Source organism: Rutidosis leptorrhynchoides, chromosome 7 (genome assembly GCF_046630445.1).
Source record: "Rutidosis leptorrhynchoides isolate AG116_Rl617_1_P2 chromosome 7, CSIRO_AGI_Rlap_v1, whole genome shotgun sequence".
Classification (NCBI taxonomy): Eukaryota; Viridiplantae; Streptophyta; class Magnoliopsida; order Asterales; family Asteraceae; genus Rutidosis; species Rutidosis leptorrhynchoides.
This window is the reverse complement of record NC_092339.1, coordinates 314,849,622-314,862,831: the sequence shown is the minus strand read 5'-3', so window position 1 is coordinate 314,862,831 and position 13,210 is coordinate 314,849,622. Positions and strand designations below refer to the sequence as shown.

The window sequence follows — 13,210 nt, the reverse complement described above, 5'->3', positions numbered from 1 at the left end:
AAAGACGTTTTCGAATGAGCAGTCGACTGTTTAACCGTATCTCCGCAGGTATACTTAGTTATTCTCAAGAACCAGTTCCTTCATACTTTAAATATTTTCATCAAAGACGGGATGCAACCGGTTTACTCGGGTTAACTGTTTATCAAAAAATTACATCGGCTATACGACAATTAGCATACGGTGTTGCTCTCGATATTTTTGACGAGTATTTGCATATTGGTGAAAGCACATCGTATCTGTGTTTAGAAAATTATTGCAAAAGTGTTATATATTTATTTTCGAACGAATATTTAAGAAAACCGAATGCCTCCGATATACGTTTAACTAGAAAACATGAGGAAATCCATGGTTTTCCGGGTATGCTCGGTAGTCTAGATTGTATGCATTGGGCTTGAAAAAATTGTCCAGTTACTTGAAAAGGGTAATACACACGAGGCGATCATGGTCACCCAACAATAATGTTGGAAGCGGTCGCCTCCTATGATTTATGGATTTGGCACGCTTACTTTGGACCGGCTGGTTCAAATAATGATATCAATGTGTTAAACCAATCCGATTTATTTAAAGAGTTTCTTGAAGATAGATCTCCACTGTGTAACTATACAGTGAATGGGTTGAGTTTTACACGGGGCTATTATTTAGCGGACGGCATATATCCGGATTGGTCGACACTTGTGAAATCGTTCAAAAGTACGGTTGAACCAAAATTATCCAAATTCAAACGGTACCAAGAGGCAGCAAGAAAGGATATCGAACGAGCATTCAGTGTACTTCAGGGTCGTTGGGCAATCATTAAACATCCTGCACGACAGTTCTATATCGAGAAAATCCAAAGCATTATGTATACGTGCGTGATTTTACACAATATGATAACTGAAGATAATGGTCGAGCATTTTGTGGGTTAGAGGAGGATTATCAGCCTGCTCGTCGTGCATTATCAATACGAGAAAGGTTTGATACACAACTCCGAATGGACAAAGAACTACGCGATTCTATCATTCATCTGTTTCTTCGAGATCAGCTTATCGAACACATATGGAATTTACCACCGAATGCGCGTATCAGGTATAACCCAGCATCAGGACCTTCCGCAATTCCCGAGCATGTCAATGACAATGAAGAACCAGGACCTTCGGGTACTAATAACCAAGATGAAGATGAGGACGAAGACGAAGACGACGACGAGTGCGAGGACGAAGATGAAGACGAGTACGAGGACGAAGACGACGAGTAATTTAAATTTTATTTAATGTAATTTTATATTTCGAATTTTTATATTTGTATTTGTTTTTAATAATAATGTAATGTTTAATTAATAAAAAAAATTTAAAAAAAAAATTTATTCCATGACATTGTGTCATGGATGTCAGCGTTTAGTCTTTGGTATGTCATGGGATGAAGGAGGAGAGAATGTGCTGATGTGGTGCTGATGTGTCAGTCAGTTTATCCATGACATTGCGTCATGAATAAGAGTGCTCTTAAGAATTGAAAGTGGCCTGCAGGGCTTATGTTAAACGTTAGGCGGCTTGATTTATGATTTATTAATATTTCCTTGGCGGAGAGCGTTTGAACGTCAATATACAAATAAATGGCTTAGATTTACTTTCCATGTCTTTAATGGTGTCTTCCGTACCCGGTCGAAAGAAATGCAATATAAGTTTTTTCCTTTACATTTTTTCAAACCCCGAAAAACTATGGTACGACCGGACATCAATATTTCAATTTTCATTCATATTTTGAGTTGTTCGTAAAAAAAAAAACTTAAATTTCTTCTTTTTTTTTTGTTTAATTTTACATTCAACTCAATAACACATTTATTCTTTATCATCATTTTTCTTTTGTAAGTTTTTTTTTTTTTTTTTTTTTTCTTTTTCCATTTAATTATTTTCCCTGGAAAAAAACTAGCTAATGCTAGTGTGGATGTCCCTCATTTTTCTAACTAACCAAACCCCCCACCACAACCACATTCAACCGAAAAATGGCAATATTATCATCACTCCCAAATCCTAATCTCTTCACCTCCCTCCCTTCACCACCACCACAACCAACGTCCAATTCCAACACCATCAAACCCCCAATCCCCATTCCCAAATATCCACCTCTCACTAAAACCCCCAAACACCCACAACCCAAACCCAACCCTAACCCTAACCCCAACCCAGCTTTCAAATCCTTCCACCACCGTTCCAAATACTACAAACCCATCCACCCCAACACCGTCGTCTCCTCCGACGGAGACCGTTCCGTCGTCATCGGCGAATCCGGCGTCTCCTACCAACTCCCCGGTGCACCATTCGAGTTCCAATTCAGTTACTCTGAAATCCCACGTGTCAAGCCGATTGCCATCCGTGAGCCGGCTTTTTTACCGTTTGCGCCGCCGACCATGCCACGGCCGTGGACCGGTAAAGCGCCGTTGAAGAAACAAACTAAAAAGATCAAGCTTTTTGAGTCTTCAGATCAGAGGCAAAATGGGAAAAAGTTGGAAATGTTGAAAGAGTTTGAAATTGGGAATGGGAATTTTGAACTCAAGCCGAGGGATGAAGTTCTTGGGAAGCCGTTGAGCCGAGCTGAAAGACAAGAGCTTGTTAAACGACATGTTTCTAGTAATCGTCAGGTGAATCTTGGTAAGTTACTGATATTAATGCACATTGTACAAGTTGATTGAAATGAACTTTGATTAAACTGTTATAGCACATTGTAATGGATAATGTAGGAAGGGATGGATTGACTCATAATATGTTGGAATTGATACATTCGCATTGGAGGAGGGATCCCGTTTGTAAAGTTCGGTGTCTTGGTGTTCCTACCGTCGATATGAGAAACATTTCTCGCGTTCTTCAGGTTCTTTAACTTGATTAAAGCTACTCATTTCGCATGTTTTGGTTTTTATCACGGTTTTAGGATATTTAAAGTGATAGCTTATTGGTTCGGGCCTCACAGATCTTAAATACAAACCTATGCTAGTATATCAGGTGGCCAAGGTTGGAGAGCTCGGAACTCAGGGAGAACTCGGATGTTGACTTACTTTGACTTTGAGTTTTATAAGTTTTTAACCTAGTTGCCAAGTTATCGAGTTGGGCATCGAGAGAAAAAAATAGTAAACATCATCTGTTTACCCGTTTATGGTTTTAGGAACTCTAGGTATACCATTGTGGAATTTCAGGGTTTGATTAGTATAATCGTATATATGTTATAAAGTGGTTATAGTTCTATTTATTAATGGAAAAAATACCCCTTTCTCGGGTAGCATGAACAAAGAAAACTTTATCTGTTTACCCATTTACGGTTTAGGATCTTTATGTATACCATTATGGAATTTCAGGTTTTTATTCGTATATTATAAAGTGGTGTTAGCTTTAAATTTTTAATGGAAATTATGTAGCCTTAGTTATGCTGTAAAGTGGTTATAGTTTTTAAATTTTTTATGGAAATTATGTAGTCGTAGTTTGTTTTTGTTCTTGTTGGTAGTGGCTAAAGAGTGGTTAAAATATCAGGAGAAGACGGGTGGGAAGATTATACTTAGAACGGGTGGTGTGCTTTATTTATTTCGTGGTAGGCATTATGATCCTCATAATCGTCCAAAATATCCGGTGATGCTATGGAAACCGGCAACTCCGGTTTACCCTAAACTTATACAAGAAGCACCCGAAGGGCTAACTAAAGAAGAAGCCGATGAGTTGAGAATGAAAGGGAAAAAACTTCCCCCAATATGCAAACTAGGTAACAAATTACTCTTCGAGTTTTTTTTTTCTTGGATAAAAATTTACTGTTAATGTTACATAGATGCGTATTGTGTTTTTGTGATGGATATAGATTGTTGATAGTCCTGATTTCGATCATTTAATGTTGACCTTTTAATCTAGTCAAAAAGCTTTTTGATTAACAGACTAGATGAAGAGCATGCATATAACTGAAAATTATAGTAATTCACCTTTTCTATCCGAGTATCTACTTAAAAGTCGGTTTGAGTCGGGTCTGAATGGTTAAAGTCAAGGCTAGTCAAAGTTGGGTTAGAATTTCAATATTTGTATACTTAGATTTTCTGCCATATATGTATAAGATTTACGTTTGATATATTTATGTGTAAGATATACATATGTAAAAATATATATATTGCTAAGAGTCAATGTTAGTCAACGTCCGACTCGACTTACTAGTCGTTTGGAAGTCCCAACCGACTCGTATCCATCTCACGACTTTTCCAACTTTGAGGATATTGACTTATTGTTCTCTTTATATTATACATTAAAGACATGCCATTTACTTCTTTTGGATGCAGTTATGAAACTGCTAATGATTGAGTTGGCACTTCATGGGTCAAATTGTTTTACTTTTACTTGATTTTTGTTCTGATTTAGCCAATTAATTGTCTGTTGTACAGCGAAAAACGGAGTGTATCTCACTTTAGTAAAAGATGTGAGAAATGCTTTTGAACAGTCTTCGTTAGTGAAGATTGATTGTAGAGGGATGCATGCCAGTGATTACAAGAAGCTTGGCGCTAAGTTAAAGGTTTGTAGATCTTGTCTCAATGTGATTTTAGCTACTACAATGTAAAAAATTTAATCTATATATTATCCGTGATGCGACTAAAATAATTGATTTGTCTAGGAATTGGTCCCATGTGTGCTGCTATCTTTTGATGATGAACAAATCTTGATTTGGAGAGGTCATGGCTGGAAATCTATGTACCATGACAATATTGCAACTGATCATAGTTGTTCGGGTAAGTATCTTACAAAAATTTGTACCATGAGTTCTTGCTTATGTAGAACGACTTATCTGGTTTGGGAGATAAAATATTTGTCTGACTTTGCAACTTCATAAAGAGATTGGGTAACATGTCTTTGTCAGTTAATGGTTCATAAGTCAAAGTCAATATATCGAAAAAACGATGTGTGTTACAAAACAAAAACGGTCCCGTTCTTTGAAAAAGTACTTTAGGAGATTTTTATGCATATGTAAGTACTTAAATATACAATGAACTGTTTCACCATTTGATTTTTTTTTTTTTTATATAATTAACTATCAGTCAGTGTTGTAGAGGTCCGAACCGATTAATCAAAATCGGTCAAAAATTGGGTCTAACCCTTGGTCAACGAGGATTAATTGGTCAAATTATGGATTAATCAGTCAAAGTAGGGATTAATCAGTCAAAGTCAAACTTAGTCAACATCCGGTTAATCCCCTATTTGCTGATTGCTCCCTTTAAAACACAACACGACTGATTACTCCGCGATAAGCGTTTTGCAACCTTGCTATTAGTAGCAACCCAAATTAACCTGTTCTTATGTACATGGGCTGAACTTGTCACTTTTAAATTTCAGTAAGTAGGGTCATACTACTTCTGGTTTGTCTAATTATTAATTTTGTTTCTTGCATCAGAAAACACTACCGTTGACTTTTACAAGTCAGATATTAGATCATCAATATCAAGTCCTAGAATAACATCATTATGGAGACGAGCTATCGAATCAAGCAACGCAATGTTGGTAGAAGATATCGGCCTAGGCCCCGACGATCTGTTAAAGGTGGTGGAGGAATTTGAGAAGATTTCACAAGTAACGGATCATTCGTATCCTGCTGTGATCGTGTCTAACCAAAAAAGTCAAAGTGAAGAAGAGGATTATAGTGAAGACGAAGACTACTTTGATGATGAAGAATCGGATAACGAATATGTCGACTTTAGTGAAAAGTCAGCTCCTCCGAGAACATTGCCGGTTGATTTTATTGCAGAGCAGTTCAGTGATGGTGATGAATGGAGACCAAACCGAAACTGGTGATAAAAAGTGATGCCGATTTCAATGTGTATATATAATAGCAGAAATCAAGTAATCATCTTTGAATTATCATGAAATTCAAGATATTTAGTTTGCTATTTTTTACTTATAAATCCTAGATCATATTTCTTTTTTTCATTGATACGCTTTTTTACAAGTACATTACATATATATTGACATGTCTAAATAATTTGCTACCTATACGTCTCAAAATAAATGTCTGCCTCTCAAGTTTGTTATTTAGTTTTGTCGTGGTGTTATTAGTGACGGAGCTTGAATACTAACAATGAGGGGCCAAAATAACTTAATCAAAACATGTAGTCTCTTATATATTATAGGCTCCATAAAGTTCAGAATAATGTAGTCTCTATATGTTCTAATTTTTAATTGGGTGGAGTTAAGATTTGATATTATCATATTTAGTTCTTGAAACTATAAAAATTACTAGTAAGGACATAAATTTTTGAGGGGACCATAGCCTTAGCCCTTTAAATCCTCCGTCACTAGGTGTTGTGTTGGTGTAGATCAAAGATAGATCTTAGATTCACCGAATGTATTAACTTCTTGCTAGTCTTTTTTATATTTTTAAATTAAAAACTCTCTTTAAAAAATATCAAACGAACGAATAAACTGCTGCCTGCTAAAGTGACTTGAATATTAGTCAAAATTTAAGAGCTTAAATTTGCAACATCAAATAGCCACTGCATTTAAATATTAGAATTAGAAAGAATGTTTAAGATAGTCAAATATGTGTGGTGATGCACCAACTGTTCGCCTATAAAATAAGTTCGCCTCTTGCTGACTTCATTAAAAATAGAGCAACTTTCGTTGAATGGTATTTTAACGCTTATAAAAACAATTAATTAGTGAAAATATGATTATAGAAAAATAAATTACATTTAATCAACTATTGTATCGTGGTAAATACTAAAATAATATGACTGAGTTATGATGATATTAACTCAAAGCGGTTCAAGGTTTTAGGCGAGTAGAACTAATTTAAACTTAGGCCTTACCACTTAACCAACACAAACCTAAACCCCAACCGTAATATTAGGCCAGACTCGAACCAAATCGCAAACAAAAGCTCTATCCTTTAGACAACGCTAACGCTTGCTCCGGACCCCACTAATTGGGGTGTAATTAAGTCGAGTCAATACATTTTCAATTTCGATTCGACTCAAATATCCAACCAAAGGACCTTTGGCCTAGCGTTATCAAGGAGCCCCTTTGACCTTAAGGTCAAGGGTTCGAATCCTGCTTAGAACAATATTCTTATAAAATTACCACTTGTGCGCTTAGCTCAGTGGTACGTACCCCGGATATCCGGGTTTCGGAGGTTGCGACATGTCCCGCGTTAGAACGTCATGGGGGGTTACCTTATGGTGTGGGTCCCGTGGGTTCCTCCCGATATGTGGCACGTATATGATCGGGTGAGTGGCTTCACTTCTGGTGAGCCCCATTAGGACTTCAAAAACCGTTGTTAAAATAGCATAGTCAATTTCAAGCTCAACTCGATTAGAACACTAGAAACTTGGTTTGAGCTTGGTCTCGCTTGATTTTCCAAGCTCGAACTCGACTCGACCAATTAACCTATAATTTTAAGCTCGGCTGAACTCGAATTAAATAGATATAATGTTAACATTACATAACATATCTAATATTAATCGCTCAATGTTTTCAAGCTTAACTCGACTCAACTCGATATTTTTATGCTCGACTTGATCTAACTCGACTCAACTCGAAGTTTCAACAAAAATAAAGGAAATGTGTTATTTTCTATATAAAAACGATGGTAGAATGTGATGTACAGTTGCTCGTTCAGACTCGGGAACCTCTTGAGCCGAGCAATTTTAATACTCGAGCTCGACTCAAAACTCTACTCGAGTAGCTCGAACTCCGCTCGACTCAACTTGTAGGATATTGAATATTTCTTGAGTTAATTTCATAGACCCACAATTTTTGTTTAACCCATAACATGGTAAATTAGTAGTATGTACTGTTCATAACAGATCCCATAACCATGTTTAACCGAACTGTAGTAAAAAGTAAAAATAATTATAGCAATGCAAATCCTTTTACCAAAATTTTATATTGAGTATATAGACCGTGACTGGTAGAAAGATCAAGAACTCAATTTTGTCAAAAACAACACACCAAATTCTTTTTAATAAAATAAATAAATAAGACCCACCAATTCAACTATAAATTGCTAAGTATTTTAGTTCAACATTCTTTGAGTATCAGTTGTATTGTATCTTTCAACAACTACTTCACCAACTCACCAGCATTTTATATCCCATCACTCACAGGTAAAGTTTTAAAATTTATCAATCTTCATTCGATTTTATCATCTGGGTTTTGTTAAAGTTGAGTAATTTGATGTGAATTTGAGTTTAATGTTGCTGTCTTCAATGAAAAACAGAGTTTTAAGGATCGAAAATGGCACGCAAGAAGATTAGAGAATATGATTCAAAGAGGTTGGTCAAGGAGCATTTTAAGAGGATTTCTGGGTCTGAATTGCCCATTAGATCTGCACAGGTAAAAATGCCTTCTTGATTACTTATTATTATTCTAAGATTTATAGTTTTTTCTTATTTGGTGCCCTAATCCTTTTGTAATTTGGGAATGTGATTATGGCTTCAAATGATACAGTGATCGCATATATTTATTGGTTAAAGTTGCATTGTTTTATGTATTTAACAACCATTTTGATTCAGTTTTTGCGATCCCAGTAGGGCTTTGTAGATTGGAATATGGTAAAGTAAATAAATTAAGAGTAATCCATTATTATGGATGATCTCTAAGCACTAATGTAAAATAAATACGGTAATAAAAAATTATTAGTACAAAATACTAAAGTATGACTTAGGGTGCATTTGATTGACTCTAGAGAATTGTTCAGCAATGAATGTTGAACTATTGTGTCTGCGTTTGTTAGTGACATCTGAATGACATGAATGAATAATGATGTTGAATCGTTCAGCAAACCGTTTAGAGTTGAAATAATCTCCTAACCATTTAGCACCTAATTTTTATTAATATTCTCCTTAAATTATATTTAGAACAATTATCAAACTATTATGTTCTTTAATTTGTACATTTAAAAGGTTAATACATGTATTTTACATAATTCATAAAGTTCATTTAGAATGATATTCAAACAGATTATTGTCGTACAGAAATAAGTTCAATCACAATCTTTGAATCATTCAGATTTTGAACAATTCAATGCTCAATTATTATCTTATATCAAACACAACCTTACTATAAGTAAAAACTTTGTGACATGATATTTTCAATGATAGTTTTTTTGGTGCATTAGGTTACAGAGTCAACTGACTTCAAAGAACTGATAGAGAGAGAACCATGGATATCTTCATCAAAGCTGGTTGTGAAACCCGACATGTTATTCGGAAAGCGTGGCAAGAGTGGACTTGTTGCCTTAAATCTTGATTTGGCTCAAGTTATCGAATTTGTCAACGAACGACTTGGCAAAGAGGTAACTGTTACAAATTTAAAGTGTCGTACGTGGTCCACGAACCGGACCAAGGCCGATAACCAATAAATGGAAAATCAAGGACCATAAATCGCACCATATAATTACAGTTTTGTCCAGTTTGGTCCGGTTTGTTTCTTGTGGTTTTGTTTCAAAACTCCTAAACAAATACTACATAAATAGTGGAGGCGCATTAATAATTATGGTGACATGGACCACCAACTAAATGGGGCTAGTCAATGTTAATATTCTATAGTTATATATGTTAATACTACTAATACTAATTACAAACAGGCTCATTATTTCATATTTTATAGCTCACATTGACCCGCTCACTAGCTAGTACAATAAAGAGTGTTTTCATTTGTCAAAAACTTAATTCGTATAGGGATGTATCTACTTTAGCTATCCTTCACTAAGCTAAATTTAAAAGTATCAAATATAAGTATTATGTCAAATGATATACCAATCCAGGATTTTGGGGCTTATTAGTTTTTATGTTTTGATATATTTTAAGATTATGTAGTGTTTGATTAATCATCTTTGTGATCAAAGGTACAAATTTAGTTTATATCCTTAGTTTGTGATATATTTTGAAAAGGAAAAAACTTGTTATTTTGTCACTTACAGTTTTCGCTATGGAGTAATATAAACTGTGAAAAATCTAATGAAATAGAAAAGACCGATTGTTATTATGTGCCACCAGTGCATAGTATATGTGCTAGCTGATAAAAATTCTTTGAATGTCATAGGTTGTGATGGGAGGGTGCAAAGGCCCCATAACCACATTCATTGTCGAACCGTTTGTTCCACACAATGAAGAGTTTTATATCAACATTGTTTCCGAGCGGTTAGGGTGTAGCATAAGCTTTTCAGAATGTGGAGGAATTGATATCGAAGAGAATTGGGAAAAGGTACATAATTGTGTATCTATTATTTAACATTTCCGTTTAAAGTTCAAGTTTTTAATACACATTTTTATTGTGAGTACAGGTGAAAACAGTCTTTTTACCCACAGGGGTATCGTTGAATCAAGAGATATGTGCTCCACTTGTTGCAACCCTTCCGTTGGAGTACAAATCTATAATTGAGGAGTTTATTAGTAACATATATTCTCTATTTTTAGGTAAAAAGAAATCACTTTGTCTTCCAAAATTCTTTTTTTGGTGCCGACTGACATATGTAAACGTTTTTTAATAAATCTAGTATTGATCTTCATGTTTTCTTGAATATAGATTTGGACTTCACTTTCCTAGAAATGAATCCGTTCACGTTAGTAGAAGGCAAACCTTATCCTCTTGATATGAGAGGCGAGCTTGACGACACTGCTACTTTCAAGAACTTCAAAAAGTACACCACTTTTTTATTTTTATTTTTTGTAGTTTATTTTATTTAATTTTTATTTTGAATTTGACACCTATAATCTATTCACACAGGTGGGGAAATATCGATTTCCCGATGCCCTTTGGAAGTGTTATGAGTCCTACCGAGAGCTTTATCCATGGACTCGATGAAAAGGTACATATGAGTATACAAATACAAATATTATTAGAAAGTTATTGTTCGTATCTTTGAATTTGCGTTTTTTTAAAAGTTATGTTAGTTTTTTAATGTTCTGTTTGTCATTTTCTTAGACTAGTGCATCTCTAAAGTTCACGGTTCTTAACCCTAAAGGACGGATTTGGACCATGGTTGCTGGTGGTGGTGCAAGTGTCATTTATGCAGATACGGTTGGAGATCTCGGTTATGCTTCGGAACTTGGAAACTATGCAGAATACAGTGGTGCACCCAATGAAGAAGAAGTTCTTCAATATGCTCGAGCCGTCATTGATGTAAGTTACTCTGCCATTTTACAACTAATTGATTGTTTCTTATGTAATTTTTTTTTTATACTTTTAATTTCATTTGCGGGTCCCACGTTTACAATGTGTGGATGATGAAAGATGGAATCCGCAAAACGAACCCAAACTTAAAAGTAGCGTTTACCCAAATATATATTTATAGTATTTAAACTAACACCCACTGTTGTAAAAAACCCGATTAATCTCCGATTACTCATTTTTAAGAGCAGTCCGTTCTTATTTTTCAAAATCCGTTTAATTAATCGGTCAATGTCGATTGATGGGTCAAAATCGAATTTGGTAATAAAAGTTAGTTAAAGTCAAAACCGGTCAATTTTAACATGAAATTTTACTAGAACGGTAGAGTTTTTGAACAAAATGAACAATTTTAGACAATTATGTTGAAGTTTATGTTTATGTTAATGGTCTTCTTCTATATTTACACTTATTTTTTGAAATTTAATGTTTAAATGTATACAGTACAATCCAATTAATCCCCGAATTGCCAATTACTCCTTCCAAAGTCCCGGACGATTAATCCCCGAATAGCGAATTTAGCAACCTTCATATAATCTTTTTTGTATTATTTATTTTTAAGATATTTATGTTTGAAATATCTATATTTAATATTATCATATTTGAAAGTCAATGTTATCTGTCTCGACCTCGTCTCGAATGAATCAACCTTTCAAGGTCATCGACTCGTCTTCCTCTCACGTCTTTTTCAACCTTGCCTAAAACATACCAAAACTGTAAACAGGTTTTTTCATTAATGGCCTTAAATCTAATAGTTCCTTTATAAACTTTCAGTGTGCAACTGCTGATCCCGATGACCAAAGGAGGGCCCTTGTAGTTGGCGGTGGAATCGCAAACTTCACGGATGTTGCAGCCACTTTCAATGGCATCATTCGTGCAATGAAGGAGAAGGTAATTTACTTGCTCATTAAAAACGCTCCAAACCGTCTTATTTTTTAAACCGAAAGGGCAAAACTGAGTTTTGGGTGTTGTTATGTAGGAATCCAAGTTGAAAGCTGCAAACATGCACATTTATGTGCGACGAGGAGGTCCAAATTACCAAAAAGGGCTTGCGAGAATGCGCGCACTTGGAGCTGAACTTGGCATCCCTATTGAGGTACACTAGACTTTTTTTTTTTTTTTTTTTTTTTTTTTTCCCTCTTTGCAATGCACTACTTTGGGTGACTTTTTGACCCATTAAGGGTAAATTAGTCAATTCATGGTGACTTGTGTTGTAGGTTTATGGGCCTGAGGCAACAATGACAGGAATATGCAAACAAGCAATCGAGTGCATCAACGTTTCTGCATAGATTTGGTGGTTTCTATCAAGCTCCTTCACTTCGTGTTTCGTTATAATGTACGAGTAATATTTTTTTTTTTCTTTTCAAATCATGTGTAATATGATTTTAACCGAAAGTATTATTGTTTGTATTTGTGGGTTCAATGTATAACCATCCATTCACGGATGTCTGTTACTGAGATTTATGGTTCTTAAGATTTGTATTTGTAGTAAGATAAAAGTGATAGTTTTTTTTAGGCAACAACAATTTCATTACCAAACCTCTTGCAAGTAACTAGATGAAGGAGAAACACAGACACATTCACAACGGCTTCAATAGCCAATTGTTACAATTTACATGTTAAAAGTGTGTAGATTATAACGGTATAACATTATAATAGAATAATATGGAATTAACTGAATTATAAGAAAATAATCAATATAGTGTAACAACTACTGCTGGACCCAAGGGTTAGTATCATATGAATGTTAAATTGTTAAGACTTTAACTTTGTGTTGTAGTGGCTTGCCTCTTTTAGCGAGAGGTCGGGAGTTCGATTTACGTGGGGTGCAGCATTGCACACAAGGTTGCCCTTTTACCCTTGAATTCCACCTAAGGGTGTCTTCCGCACATCGCGTTGTGGGGGCAATTGAGGAGGGGGTTTTACCGCCTATGCCCTTGGATTGGGCCGGGTTTCCTTCTGGGCAGCAGTTGGGATCGGGTTATGCAACTGCGGGAGATGAACGCGTTGATGGTTAAGTTCGGGTGATCCTGTACTGCTGTTCAAAAAAGAAAAA

General features: G+C 35.3%; 3 protein-coding genes across 3 annotated transcripts; all 3 read left to right on the top strand.

The window, feature by feature from the left end:
* The first annotated feature begins 458 nt into the window (after positions 1-458).
* LOC139860196 (uncharacterized) lies at positions 459-1,235 on the top strand. The gene has a single exon (XM_071848967.1). It carries the CDS (start codon positions 459-461, stop codon positions 1,233-1,235), a length of 777 nt encoding a protein of 258 aa, XP_071705068.1.
* A 696-nt stretch (positions 1,236-1,931) lies between these two features.
* On the top strand, positions 1,932-5,916 carry LOC139857342 (CRS2-associated factor 2, chloroplastic). The gene is made up of 6 exons (XM_071846086.1): positions 1,932-2,625; positions 2,715-2,842; positions 3,496-3,721; positions 4,383-4,510; positions 4,610-4,724; positions 5,384-5,916. Exons 1-6 carry the CDS (start codon positions 1,980-1,982, stop codon positions 5,779-5,781), a joined length of 1,641 nt encoding a protein of 546 aa, XP_071702187.1. The 5' UTR covers positions 1,932-1,979; the 3' UTR covers positions 5,782-5,916.
* A 2,056-nt stretch (positions 5,917-7,972) lies between these two features.
* LOC139857547 (ATP-citrate synthase alpha chain protein 1-like) lies at positions 7,973-12,614 on the top strand. The gene is made up of 11 exons (XM_071846356.1): positions 7,973-8,090; positions 8,204-8,319; positions 9,104-9,280; positions 10,030-10,191; positions 10,271-10,403; positions 10,513-10,627; positions 10,714-10,795; positions 10,912-11,109; positions 11,929-12,045; positions 12,134-12,250; positions 12,372-12,614. Exons 2-11 carry the CDS (start codon positions 8,221-8,223, stop codon positions 12,441-12,443), a joined length of 1,272 nt encoding a protein of 423 aa, XP_071702457.1. The 5' UTR covers positions 7,973-8,090; positions 8,204-8,220; the 3' UTR covers positions 12,444-12,614.
* The last annotated feature ends 596 nt before the right edge of the window (positions 12,615-13,210 follow it).

Bases quoted from the DNA above. Each gene is read 5' to 3' on its own strand.
- LOC139860196 (XM_071848967.1), top strand. From the start codon at position 459: ATGTTGGAAGCGGTCGCCTCCTATGATTTATGGATTTGGCACGCTTAC.
- LOC139857342 (XM_071846086.1), top strand. From the start codon at position 1,980: ATGGCAATATTATCATCACTCCCAAATCCTAATCTCTTCACCTCCCTC. The intron at 2,843-3,495 runs GTTCTTTAACTT...TTAAAATATCAG, and splicing joins ACATTTCTCGCGTTCTTCAG to GAGAAGACGGGTGGGAAGAT. The intron at 4,725-5,383 runs GTAAGTATCTTA...TTCTTGCATCAG, and splicing joins AACTGATCATAGTTGTTCGG to AAAACACTACCGTTGACTTT.
- LOC139857547 (XM_071846356.1), top strand. From the start codon at position 8,221: ATGGCACGCAAGAAGATTAGAGAATATGATTCAAAGAGGTTGGTCAAG. The intron at 10,628-10,713 runs GTACACCACTTT...CTATTCACACAG, and splicing joins ACTTTCAAGAACTTCAAAAA to GTGGGGAAATATCGATTTCC. The intron at 10,796-10,911 runs GTACATATGAGT...TCATTTTCTTAG, and splicing joins TCCATGGACTCGATGAAAAG to ACTAGTGCATCTCTAAAGTT.